General features: G+C 36.7%; 1 protein-coding gene across 1 annotated transcript in view; it reads right to left on the reverse strand.

The window, feature by feature from the left end:
* Positions 1-8,715: 8,715 nt before the first annotated feature.
* METRNL (meteorin like, glial cell differentiation regulator) overlaps positions 8,716-13,538 on the reverse strand; it is a 42,601-nt gene continuing 37,778 nt past the window's right edge. The window contains exon 4 of the mRNA XM_070739746.1: positions 8,716-10,960. Within this exon, the coding sequence (XP_070595847.1) occupies positions 10,644-10,960 (317 nt within the window). The 3' untranslated portion in view covers positions 8,716-10,643. The remainder of the gene's footprint in view (positions 10,961-13,538) is intronic.

A 13,538-nucleotide genomic window follows, 5' to 3' on the forward strand; every position in this document is an offset into this window, starting at 1 on the left:
AAGAAAACATGGATAGGCTGTAAATAATAAGGTCCAGCAAAACAGCTGGCATTTATGTTATTCATTAGAAGTTCTGATACCAATGTAAATTATATTATAAAGCAGTATGCTTTATTATGTCATGTTGCTGCCAACCTGCCTTCCATTGAGGACTTGTATACTGCACGAATCAAAAAGAGGGTGGGGAAAATATTTACTGACCCCTCGCATCCTGGACATAAACTGTTTCAACTCCTACCCTCAAAACATCACTACAGAGCACTGCACACCAAGACAACTAGACACAAGAACAGTTTTTTTCCCGAATGCCATCAATCCTCAACACTGTCAGACTTTTTACTAAATCTGCACTTCTATTCTACTAGTTTTTCTCATCATTCCTATCATCCTCTTCCTCCCACTTAGGACTGTATGACTGTAACTTGTTGCTTGTATCCTAAGATTTTTATTAATATTGTTTCTTAATTGCTTATTTGACCCCTATGACAATCATTAAGTGTTGTACCACATGATTCTTGACAAATGTATCTTTTTCTTTTATGTACGCTGAGAGCATATGCACCAAGACAAATTCCTTGTGTGTCCAATCACACTTGGCCAATAAAATTCTATTCTATTCTATTCTATTGTTTGCTTGTATGTCTTCAGGTTTTTTTTTCTTTCTCTATGTGTTTGTTTTCTTTTTGTTGTTTTAAATGTAAATAACTAATAAAGATTTTTTTTTTTAAAAGACAAATTCCTTGTGTATCCCATCACACTTGGGAAAAAAGAGCCCACATACTATTAATCTCATTATAACCAACCCATAATAGTGAGAAGGACCCAAAAGAAAAAAAAATTGATTATATTGGTAAATACTCAAATTTTGAAAAGGCGTTATATATGCTTCCTTGTAAGACTTTAATCCACCTTCTGACGAAGAAAAAACTTTTGCAACTTCAAAGATGAAATCACATCAATGTTCCATACAGTGATTTCTATAGAAACTCTAAAAATGTATCAAGAGAATGTGAGCTGTCGTCAGTTAAAGAGAAAATTTTATCTTAGAATTAAAAAACAACCCCTACACTTTCAAGTCAGAATCTCCAAAAATCATTGTCTCGGCACTTTTGCTTAACTGTTAATGATCATTTTTAGGTGTAAAAATGTGTAATCATCGGTGCACTTACCTTTGAAAAAAACTCTATAGGGAAATTTATTTCCATAAGTGGGTGATAGAATCCACATAGCACATTATTGTATTGCAAACTGCCCTTGAAAAAATGGTTTTGAAATATATTGTAAATGCATTATAAATTATTTTATGGATGGGTTTTTGGGCCCATGAATAAAGAATAATGAAGATGAATGTCTGTTTTTTAAATGTGTAATTAATTAATTAAAATTAGATTTTTATGTTTTTAGTAGTGAGTTTTTAGTACTTTTAAATATTTAATATTAGATTTCTTCACGTATTGCATTCTTTGTTGTGAGTCACCCTCAGTCCCAGGGGAAGGGCGGCATAGATATCTGATAAATAAATAAATAAACAAACAAACAATTCAGGTGTGTCTTAGGTTGAGGACATTAAAAGTGGGGGGACTCTCAGTCTTAGTAATTGTTCTCAAATAAGCAACTTGGCTTTCCCTAGCTTAATAGTGCAAACCATGCCTGCTCTTCCCAATTCATTTTACAAACATATACATCATTAATACTATAATTAAGTAGTGCATCTTATGATTCTTGACAAATGTATCTTTTCTTTTATGTACACTAAGAGCTTATGCACCAAAGACAAATGCCTTGTGTGTCCAATCGCACTTGGCCAACAAAGAATTCTATTCTATCTGGAATATCCTAGTGTCAACTTCCTATAAACAGCATTGGTCAAAACCATTCTAATCTATGCTAGTTGCCAGCTGTGGGGAGGAGAAAGTGGGGCAGCAAAGAGAGGGATGAAGAATGAAACATGGAGGGGTTTGAGGAGCAGGGTGTTTTGCGTAGCTGAACGTAATAGCAACTGGATCCAGGTTGGAAAGCAAGATCATAATACTGAACAGCTCCTGAAATTGAGGGAGACATTATTACTGATTAATCTACATGATCAAGAACACTTGGAGGGGGCGGGGAGTTGCAAGCCTACTTATGTCACTGAAGGACAGAAATCCTGTACAGCTAGCTTCACTTCACTAAGTGCCAAGGCTATGTATTCAATAAAGGGTCTTTGGAATCTACCTGGCGTGTAAGAGTTCTGATTAATTGGGTACATTGCCTGGAACAGTGACACCCAGGTTCAGAAAACCTCATCTAAATGCTTCTATTAAAATAGCATGCATAGATTTTATTTCTAAAATCCATTTGCTAAATTGCCCAATTTATTTTTTCAATAATATTATTGATTGATTGATTGATTGATTGATTGGATCTGATTGGATTTCTATGCTGCCCTTCTTCTGAGACTCAGGGCAGCTTTCAACCTATTAGAAATCTACATAACATTTATTCATTGGGCGGGGCAAGATATCAAAGTTTCAATGGCCCCAAGCCTGTCGGCAGAAGTGGATATTCAGAGCTTTGCAGGGAGAATGGGGGCAGTATGATCTCTGGGGAAAGATCATTCCAAAGGGCTGGAGCGGCCACAGAGAAGGCTCTTTCCCTAGGCCCCACCAGGAGACATTATCTGGTTGACAGGACCTGGAGAAGGCCAGCTCCGTGGGACCTGCCTGGCCACTGGGATGTATGAGGCAGAAGATGGTCCCGTAAGTAAGCTGGTCCCATGCCATGCCATATTTAGATAGATAGATGATAGATAGATAGATAGATAGATAGATAGATAGATAGATAGACAGACAGACAGACAGACAGACAGACAGACAGACAGACAGACAGACAGACAGACAGACAGAGAAAGAGAGAGAGAGAGAGAAGACAAGATAATATCTTCACTGGAAATCCTAGGATGAAAGAAGAATTATCCTTGCAAATAATAACTCATTCAATATGGCATCCCCATAAATTACATTTCAAAGGAAGAAACGTCTTCCTTCCTTCTGCGGAGAGGGGCGGCATACAAATCCAATAAATAAATAAATAAATAAATAAATGTCCTATGGATGCCTATCCACTATCGTTTAACAGTGCCTTATTATTTCCCAACCAATTATCAGTGTGATAGGTCATTCCATTACTTGCTGGAAGAGAAAAATTTGCCCACCAACTATCAGAAGGAGCAGGCACTTTTCTCTCAAGCTGATGCTCTTGAATGGATTGGAAATCTGATTGCCTCATGCCTTTCTAGGACATTGTATTGAACATTTTGTTACAATGAATAGATGAGCTATTCTTGGATAAAGGCCAGTTTGCACAAGTTGTTTACATAAAAACTGATCCTATTACAAAGGGGGGAAAAACCTACCTTAACAAGCAGGTACAATACCAAAATAATAATAATAAAATGGTGTCCTCCAAAGTTACCACAGAAGATGTTGTTTGCCACACCCTTATTATTCCAGTTCAGGGTGTACTCACGTCTGCCAATACAAACAACCCACTCTTGAAACTTCTAATCAAAGAGGTTAGAAATTAAGAAGCTTATTCCTTTAAAATGTAATTTATGGGGAAGCCATATTGAATGAGTTATTATTTGCAAGGATAATTCTTCTTTCATCCTAGGATTTCCAGTGAAGATATTATCTTGTCTTCCATCGAAATTAAAACTGGTAAAGAGTAGTCCTACATTTAATATGGAGCATATTCTTCTGGATTTATGGGTAATAACATCTTCTCTCCCTCTGTAGAAAAGTCCCCAACCACCCCAGGTAATGTATGGACAAGTCAACCTCATCTCGCCTTGTGTCAGAAATGCAGGAACTAGAAAGGGGGAAATTATTAATTTAAATTTAAATAAATTAAAAACTTTCAAACAACATAAATTTATGTAGTTGTATCCCAATGCTGAGCCACATTGATGGCATGAATATTTCAAACCAATAAGTCATTCTATATACATGTCAGTCCCAGGGGGCACTGTAAAAGATGGATAATTGTTTGAATAGTACTACATTTGCAGTACATATCCTTGTCCTCTGTAGTTTTTAGTTCTAGGCAAAACAGTGTGTAATATATTTAAACATCTCCAAATTGTCCACTCCTCCTCTGAACTTCAGGCAACTCCTCAATCAGTTCTATCCAATTATGAATATATTTAACTAGAAGTGACTATCTTTTTAATTGTTCTTTTTGAGGTGTAGTACCAATTTCCTTGGCACAATCTAAAAAGCTCCTTCTTGATTTCAATAATTGGTTTGCTGGATCATGTAATATGTTTCCATATTCTATGTTTTGTGACTTACCGGTATATAGGAAGCCAGCTTGTTGGACAATAATGCCTGGCAGGGCTATTTCACCAAAATATAGTTTGTCAACTAGAGAAAAGTGCAGGCTTCATCATCCATTAATGATGCAACGTGTATCACTAAATCTCCTATCCATCTGTGGAGGGTGTGAAAACTGACCCCAAATAAAGCAGGTGTACTCTCCTACCGAGTAACACAATACAAGAGTGGCCATTCAAAGAGTAATGGTGTGGACCCTTCAATAGTTACCAGCTTTCTGAGGAAATTATTACAGGTAGATATTTTTTGTTTTAAATTGCAACAATGAACTTCAAAGGTTAATGTTCGGTCCAGTTTAACACCAAGGTAATGTGGCTTTTCGCAATGTGCCACTTCATTCCATATAATATCGAGCCTATGTCTGGCCTACCTGTTTTGGGGGATGAAATGCACAGACATTTTTTTTTTATCAGATTTTAACCCATTCTCATTATAGAAACATAGAAGACTTATGGCAGAAAAAGACCTCATGATCCATCTAGTCTGCCCTTATACTATTTTTTGTATTTTATCTTAGGATGGATCTATGTTTATCCCAGGCATGTTTAAATTCAGTTACTGTGGATATACCAACCACGTCTGCTGGAAGTTTGTTCCAAGGATCTACGACTCTTTCAGTAAAATAATATTTTCTCATGTTGCTTTTGATCTTTCCCCCAACTAACTTCAGATTGTGTCCCCTTGTTCTTGTGTTCACTTTCCTATTAAACACTTCCCTCCTGAACCTTATTTAACCCTTTGACATATTTAAATGTTAGAGGTCAAGACACTCCACATCAAGGGCAATACAAAGCAGACATTTCGAATACTTTGAGTTGAATCAATTGAACTTTACAAGGGAAAAAAACTAGGGAGCAAAATTCTATACAAGATGACATTTTTGGCTGCATAGATGAAAAATAGACCCTGTTTAAAAAATAAGGAAAAACATGCCAAAAACTAAATAAAAGTTGTATTGCAATCATTATTAATATCTCTAGTCATCCTACCAGAAGCAAGAGATAACTGTTGAAAATATAAATTGTTAGCTCTGAAAGACAGTTGAAGTCATCGGTTCTTTCACCTATCTACATATCAGTGATTATCTCTAGGAAGGAAGTAGCACTTACAAATGCCCTTATTTCCCAAGTTTGCTTTCAGACACATGAACAGTGGATGAATTGTTAGTAAATGACTCCAAATGATTTTCAACTGCAAGGCAGCTATAATGTGTTTAAATAAACAGTTGTTTCCCTCTACATATATAGGAGCAGAAACAGCAAAACTACAAGTTACCACACCACACTAGGGTTTTGTGTGTGTGTGTGTGTACATATATATACATATTGTGACCTCTGTAGGGTGATTAGAGAGGTGGAAGGAACCATCACTCTTCAACTACAAATATTAAATAGTCTAATGTAAGAACAAAAACAAACAAATGGAGAGGGGAAAGGATGAGCAACGACAGCCTGGGTGAATTGCCGGACAGGATGCATGGAACATGATGGCCAAGAGCTTTTAATATTTGGATGCCAACTTCTTTTTTGGAAGCAAGACATAGAAACATAGAAGACTGAAGGCAGAAAAAGACCTCATGGTCCATCTAGTCTGCCCTTATACTATTTCCTGTGTTTTATCTTAGGATGGATATATGTTTATCCCAGGCATGTTTAAATTCAGTTACTGTGGATTTATCAACCACGTCTGCTGGAGGTTTGTTCCAAGGATCTACTTACTCTTTCAGTAAAATAATATTTTCTCATGTTGCCTTTGATCTTTCCCCCAACTAACTTCAGATTGTGTCCCCTTGTTCTTGTGTTCATTTTCCTATTAAAAACACTTCCCTCCTGAACCTTATTTAACCCTTTAACATATTTAAATGTTTCGATCATGTCCCCCCTTTTCCTTCTGTCCTCCAGACTATACAGATTGAGTTCATTAAGTCTTTCCTGATACGTTTTATGCTTAAGACCTTCCACCATTCTTGTAGCCCATCTTTGGATCTGTTCAGTTTTGTCAATATCTTTTTGTAGGTGAGGTCTCCAGAACTGAACACAGTATTCCAAATGTGGTCTCACCAGCACTCTATATAGCGGGATTACAATCTCCCTCTTCCTGCTTGTTACACCGCTAGCTATGCAGTCCTACTTGCTTTTCCTACCACCCGACCACACTGCTCACCCATTTTGAGACTGTCAGAAATCACTACCCCTAAATCCTTCTCTTCTGAAGTTTTTGCTAACTCAGAACTGCCAATACAATACTCAGATTGAGGATTCCTTTTTCCCCAAGTGCATTATTTTACATTTGGAAACATTAAACTGCAGTTTCCATTGCTTTGACCATTTATCTAGTAAGGCTAAATCATTTACCATATTACAGACCCCTCCAGGAATATCAACCCTATTGCACACTTTAGTCATCGGCAAATAGGCAAACTTTCCCTACCAAACCTTCCCCTATGTCACTCACAAACATATTAAAAAGAATAGGACCCAGAACAGACCCTTGTGGCACACCGCTTGTAACCTGTCTCTGCTCAGAATACTAGCCATTAACAATAACTCTCTGATGTCTACGCTTCAACCAGCTGCAAATTCACTGAACTATCCAGGGATTAAGACAATGTATCAGGACCAATGGACTGACTATTGACTAATGGATTGGTGTGTATACTGAATAATAGGGGGACAAGAAACTTTTCCCTGTGGAAGGCCATGTTGCTGGGCTTTCCATCAGTTCTTTTTTCCCTTGGAAGGCAATGAAAATTTATCAATACATTTAATCAGAGCAAAATCATGTATGATATTATAAAATTCCCAAGAGTAGCTTTCTGTGATTGTATTGTAGGCCTGATAAATCCACAAAAGCAGCTCTCATGATTAGATCCAATTGAAAACGTGCTGAATGAGTTTAATTATCTGACCTGTGAGCAAACCAGATTATTAAGGAATAAGAGTTGGTTCAATGGCAGGAAACATTCTACTTAATAGAACACTCTCATAGAGTTTGAAAGGATGGCAAAGGAGGGAAATTGGACAAAAATTGTTTGGGTTGTTCAGGTCTTTTCTGGTTTTTAGAAATGTAATAACTTCTAAAGGGTTTTCCTCCAAATCTTCAGAATACAATTTGGGGTCACACGTACATTAAAAAGCTTGGCAAAATCTCCAAAATGTTTATTTCTTCAACATGAATATCATTTAATCCCATGGCTTTATCATTCTTCATATCATGAATTGCTGTTTCCAGTTCTTCTCTTTCAAAGAGGCATTTTCTTCCATTGCCCTTAGGAGCCTCTCAGGTCAGCCAACAAGTCAAGCTGCTATAGGCTATAACTGAAAATGTGTAGCTTTTATTTTCCCAACATTTCCCATTATCAATACTATAGATTTTCAGACTTAGAAAGCTCAGACATACTAACATTATTACTTTAAATTAATTCATTGCAATTGTGCCATTAAAATGCACATTGCTGTTTTTGAAATCAATCAGCTTCAACTTTCAAAGGAATCTTTAAAATATTTTTAGGGGGGGGGGAACCTTTGGGTCTTAAAATGTTGCCAAATCCTAAAAGCCATATAATCTTCTATATTAGCTTTAGTGTGAAGGAAAATAGCAATTCATGAGATATACTTAAAGTTTCCTTTCATAGCAAGAAAGTTGGCTCTCCACTTCAATTTACAACTCACCATCCTTTCTTTTCAACTGATCTGACAGCCTTTCATAGAAACAGCCTTAGCCACAGGTTAAGTTTGACAACATAACATAAAGGCAGAGAGTAGCATCACTGGCCATCCGGTGTGGCCCATCATCAAGATCATGACCATGATATTACACTTAAAGACTTTGTTGTTAAAAAAATGGGCTGTGTATTAAATTACTTTTGTCGACTCCTCCCTTATAGAGTCTTTAATTTTTATGAGTGCACCTGCCAGTATTGACATAATAAGCATGTAGCAATGCATGTCAGCAATTTTGAAAACTTCCCACACAAAAGAGAACTTGCCATATGGCAAAGCCTAAGATGCAAGGAGGACAAAGAACTTAGAATAGAGCTGGAAAGGGAGTGATCGGCGTGGCTCAAAACTTCAAGAGAAAAGCCAGGCTCCAGCCAATATTTATAAGACAAATATAGATGCTTCATGGACATGCTAGGAAGGCATAAATTAACTTTTAGAATATGGGATATAATCAGAAGAACTTTTCCTCCAGAAGAAACCTGAAAGGCCTGAAGACTTGTTTCAGGAAATTGACTTAAATAAGGGCCCAGGAGGGAGAGGGATGCAACCTTGTGATTGCTTTCATAAAAGTTTTTATTTGCCTAGGCAGGGCATAGAAGAATAACAACAACAATTCAGTGTGCTATTATTGAGCGTTTATTGTTGATTTTATTGCCATTTTCAATTTGCAACTATTGTAATAGGCATATTTTATATCTGTTGCAAGTGAATTTGGGAAGATATAGTTTGGTGTAATGATTAAAGCAACAGGCTGGACAATGGAAGAATGAGTTCTAGTTCACCTTAGGCACAAAGCAGCTGGGTGACCTTGGGCCTGTCACACTCTCTCAGCTCTTGGAAGGAGACAAAGGCAAACAACTTCTGACATCTTGCCAAAGAAACTTCAGGGACTTGTCTAGGCAGTTGTCAGGAGTCAACGCTAAATTTGAATGCGCACAAAGTAAATCTGGAGATCCATTTAATCAAAAGTGGAGTATATACATTTATAAAAGGGTCAAATGGAAGCAGCTGAATATTTGGACCCAATATATATTACTGTATAAGTAAAAATGAAAAAAGTATGCAGAAAAGCCTTTTGAGTTGTTCTTCTATTAGAGCAACACCAATTTACATCAATTATTGGCTTTATAATGTGCAGAGGCTATCCCATGCCTTTAAAGTTCTTGTGAAATGCTAAACAGTCAATTTCTTTACTACTGTTTTATATGATCGCTGCAATTTTTTTTAGTCCTTACAAGAAACACCAAAACCTAAAATGTGAAAGACTAGCATGGAAGAATAATAATTTAGATAATAGAATTGAAAATAAATTTTCCCAATGAAAAAGTAGTGATAACTATACATCAGGCATGAGTGGATTGTACTAAGACATCTCCATTATATTAAATTTGTATTTCAAATCTATTCAATACAAATATAAATGTATTTAAATTTGTATTTGTACTTTTTTTATGAAACACTAAATTTCAATTATAAACAATAATGTAAATTCTTCAAATGAAAAGCGATGACCGAGGAACATTCTTTAATTGCCCATATTGCCCATATTTGAGCAAAGCTGACTAGAGTGTTACCATTCAAGATGCTATCAGCTTTTCAAATGCCTTCAGATAGAAGTGAAGTTTCCAGTCTCTGGAAGGTGGTGCAAGTATTTTACATAAACAAAATCTGTACTTAAAATAGCTTTTTTGCCACCTTGGTGCAGATAGCAATCAGTTAAATTTAAAAGTGCAGAAGGCAGAAGCAGCATGGGAATCACAACAACATTGGCTCAAATCCAGGAACATTTTATTTCTCTGGAATGGAAAAAACTCATCCACTCTGAACATAAACTGCAGGTGGTAATTGTACATTCTCTCTCTTTAAAAAAGAAAAGCAAGTGTTTAATTCCATAAATTCCTGTCATGAGAAACCATTTTTTAAAAAAAATGTACAAGCCTTTTTTTTCCTTTCCTTTCTTTTTCTTTTTCAACAAAGCATCAATGTTAAAATGGGTTCACCAGCTTCTACCACATTGTCGTCTGTGTGTACCATGCAAAATGCTACATCTGCTTAATACATTTTACACATTACAGCATACAAAATTCAAAGGTTCATTGGTTGATTGATATTTTTAAGGCATGGATTGTGATGCGTTTCATTTCTCCCCACCCCGGGGAACATATAAAAATAATTTAGTTCAAATGGACAAAATACAGGATTGCGTTCTAGCTTTGTACTTCAGTCAATTCCATAAGCAAGCCATTGGCTGCAAGGACCAGCTTGTGTGGTTCTTATAGTCATAAGGTCACAGGGTTAGAAGGTACCTCGGGATTTGTAAGAAGTCCAGCCTCCAAGCAACAATAAGGAGTCTCTAGACTTTAATGATCCTCCATACTCAATGCTCATCCAGTCTCCTCTTACAGACCTCTTTAAAGGAGAATATTTTGTTCCTGACATCAGATGGTTCCTCTCTGTTATTAGTTCCATTTAAATCAGCAGATCTGCAGCAACTAAGAATTAGTTCTGGCTGAGCTCTAAGAGTAACCTACAGCTGAAGAACATCGTTTCAGTCTGGGCCAATTTCGCATGGATTTAGTCCTTTGTCCTTGGCTTCTTTGTACATCCTTTGGAAGTCTTTGAAACGTGGGGCACAGCCTAACCTGACCTCCCCAAAGTGCATGCTGCCTGTGAAGAGGAAGTCTCCCTGTCCTGGTTTTACCCCACACTGAAGCAGAGTCTTGATCTGTCCTTGCCACCGACCACTTTCCTCAGCAGAGTTGAAGATCCTTGTTTTCTGCCTGTAGATTCTATTGATGTTCACACTGATAATGGAATCTTGCTGATCCTCTTCATTGATTACACTTTGGATGGTACCTCTGACAACTAGAAAGGAACACAAGAAAAAAAAAAGGCCAATTAGATACAGAGCTACCCTATCCTGAGCATTTATCTTTGTCTTTAATATATATGGGATTTTGGTAAAGAAAATATTTACTCAATGGCATCCTGGGAAAGAACGAATGGCAGGACCAGTTGTTAAGATCCTTCCCGCCCAATGAGGCAAATTCTGTTGTGTTCCTAAAATTGAATCCTTACACCATTTGTGAATTAATTGTACATTGCTGCATTGAAACGTATCTGAGTTTATACATATAAAGTAATATTATTGAAATGGTTTTGTTCCCTGTTTCAGGTACCTAAAACACATCCAGGAAAAGCAATTTTATAGTTGTAGATGAGTATCTTTCCAGCTTCACCTCATTGTTATTAATGACTTCCCAAACTGCAACTTTTTAAAATTAAAAACAAACATGCTACACAGTTGGATTAAGAATGGGCTGTTAAAATCCATTTTTCAAAACTAAACAATGTTGCCAAAAACATTACATTCTGAACATATTAGGTCCTAACTCTCATAATCCCCAGCTTGGGGAAGATCTATTTTACAGTATTGCACCAAACCACAGTTTAAGTAGCTTCATATGTAAATATTGTTAGATATTTCAGAGAAAGTTAAAAAGAAAATAATTAGTACTGATTTGTAACCTGATGTCCAGATCACAATTTTTGAAATGTAATATTCCTATAGCAGCCTTCCCTCAACGTACAATATTTAACTCTAGATTCCTTGGTTACTGCTTCTCCAAATCAACCAGATTGAAGACAAATGTGAGAAACATCAGTTTGGGAAATGGCTCAGGAGTTAAAGACACTGAGCTTTTCAGCTGGAAGACTGGCAGGCCAGGTTCAACACCAGAGTGGTGTGTGACAGGGTGAGCTCCTGTTACTTGCCCCAGCTCCTGCTCATTTAGAAGTTCAAAACCATACAAATGTGAGTATCCTTTTAGATAGGTATCATTTTGAGAAGGTAACAGTGTTCCATGTGCCTCGGCGTATATAGTCATGCTGACCACATGACAACAGAAGCAACTTCAGACAGCAGTGGCTACCTTGGCTAAGAACAGAGAGGAACATCATTCCCTAGAGTCAGAAACAACTGGACAGGGAAACTTTTACTTTTAGCAGTTTGGGAAATATCCGATATGGCTATCCAATAAGACTTAATATTGATGTACGGTATGCATCAATCCTCCAATGTAAGTCAAATTATCTCCCCAGTGCAAAAATTGGAAAAATATTGGGAAAATTGTCTTTTTAAGGAATTGTCAATTATTAAATCATCAGAAAAGAAATATATCATAAGCTACCCTTCTCCAATGTTTTGCAAACCAGGTATGTTGGACTACAATTCTGACAACTGGGAAGTTTTATTCCAACAATTTGAAAGGCTCACAATTGAGAAAGGCTATGATCCATGTTTAATCTACTAAAGCCTACTGCAATAATCTTGGGATTTAGAACCACGGCAGTTCTTGATTTTAGATGTGTCTAAAAACAACAATCAATCTATCCCTTGCAAAAGTTAACAAAATAGGGAAAAGAATATGTTCTTCATTTGCATAAAGTTAAGAGTTCATCTATAAAGCTAGCATGGAGAAAGGAGCAATGTTTAACTTGTGGGAGTTTCAGAATACAGTTGCAAATAACCATGTGTCAAAGAACCTAAAAAAAACAAAAAAACAAAACACCTGGAGGGGTCAAAACATCTGGAGGAGACCAGTTTGCCTATTAGTTAAACAGGATAAGCCTCACTATTAAAATAAAAACATGACTACACCAAACTCACCCTAGAAATTTAAATCGCATTCTATTAATGGCCGGTAACATTTACATTGAATTCTTTGGCATTCTGCCCTGAAGAAATACACACAGAAAGCCACCACCTGTCTAGGCAACATTTTCCATCAAGACGGAGCAAGAGCAATCCCACCACAATGTCTGAGTGTTGCATCCTCCTCCCTGTTCAGAATATGCCCCTATTATATCCACAATACTAATAGACTGTATTTATATCTGTAGCACATGTCCAAGACCAGACATGCCCAGCTGTTTCATTACAACATTTACTTTGGATTCCAAGCGTGGGAAAATTGCTTTAATGCTATTTCACTACCATAAAGAGGAAAACAGTTACCCCACTACTCATACTAAGGAAAACCACTTGTCTCTTTCGGGGCGGGGGGAGAAGACAAGACCGAAAAGGGGATACCTTTTGCTGGCACAGATCAATGTGTTTATGTCTATTTGAGATCTAAGCATTTCAGGCAGGCAATCTTTTCAGGCAAAATGTAGTTGGAGAAAAATAAAACATAATTCTGCTGGATCTCTTCTAATAAGTCTAATAATAGACTTTAATCACGATAAAATCTAACTGTATTATAGCACCTTCTATCCAGAGAGTCTACAGATGATTTCTATTGGATATCTATGCATCAATCAATTTTTTTTAATGACTCAGAGAAGGTTATTGAGTCTGTTTTGCTTTCAGGTTTTATAAAACCCCTCACCAAATGATATTTTTTAAAAAGTAACCCTTAATTTAAAAAAATTAGTCAGATTT

Source organism: Erythrolamprus reginae, chromosome 2 (assembly GCF_031021105.1).
Source record: "Erythrolamprus reginae isolate rEryReg1 chromosome 2, rEryReg1.hap1, whole genome shotgun sequence".
Classification (NCBI taxonomy): Eukaryota; Metazoa; Chordata; class Lepidosauria; order Squamata; family Dipsadidae; genus Erythrolamprus; species Erythrolamprus reginae.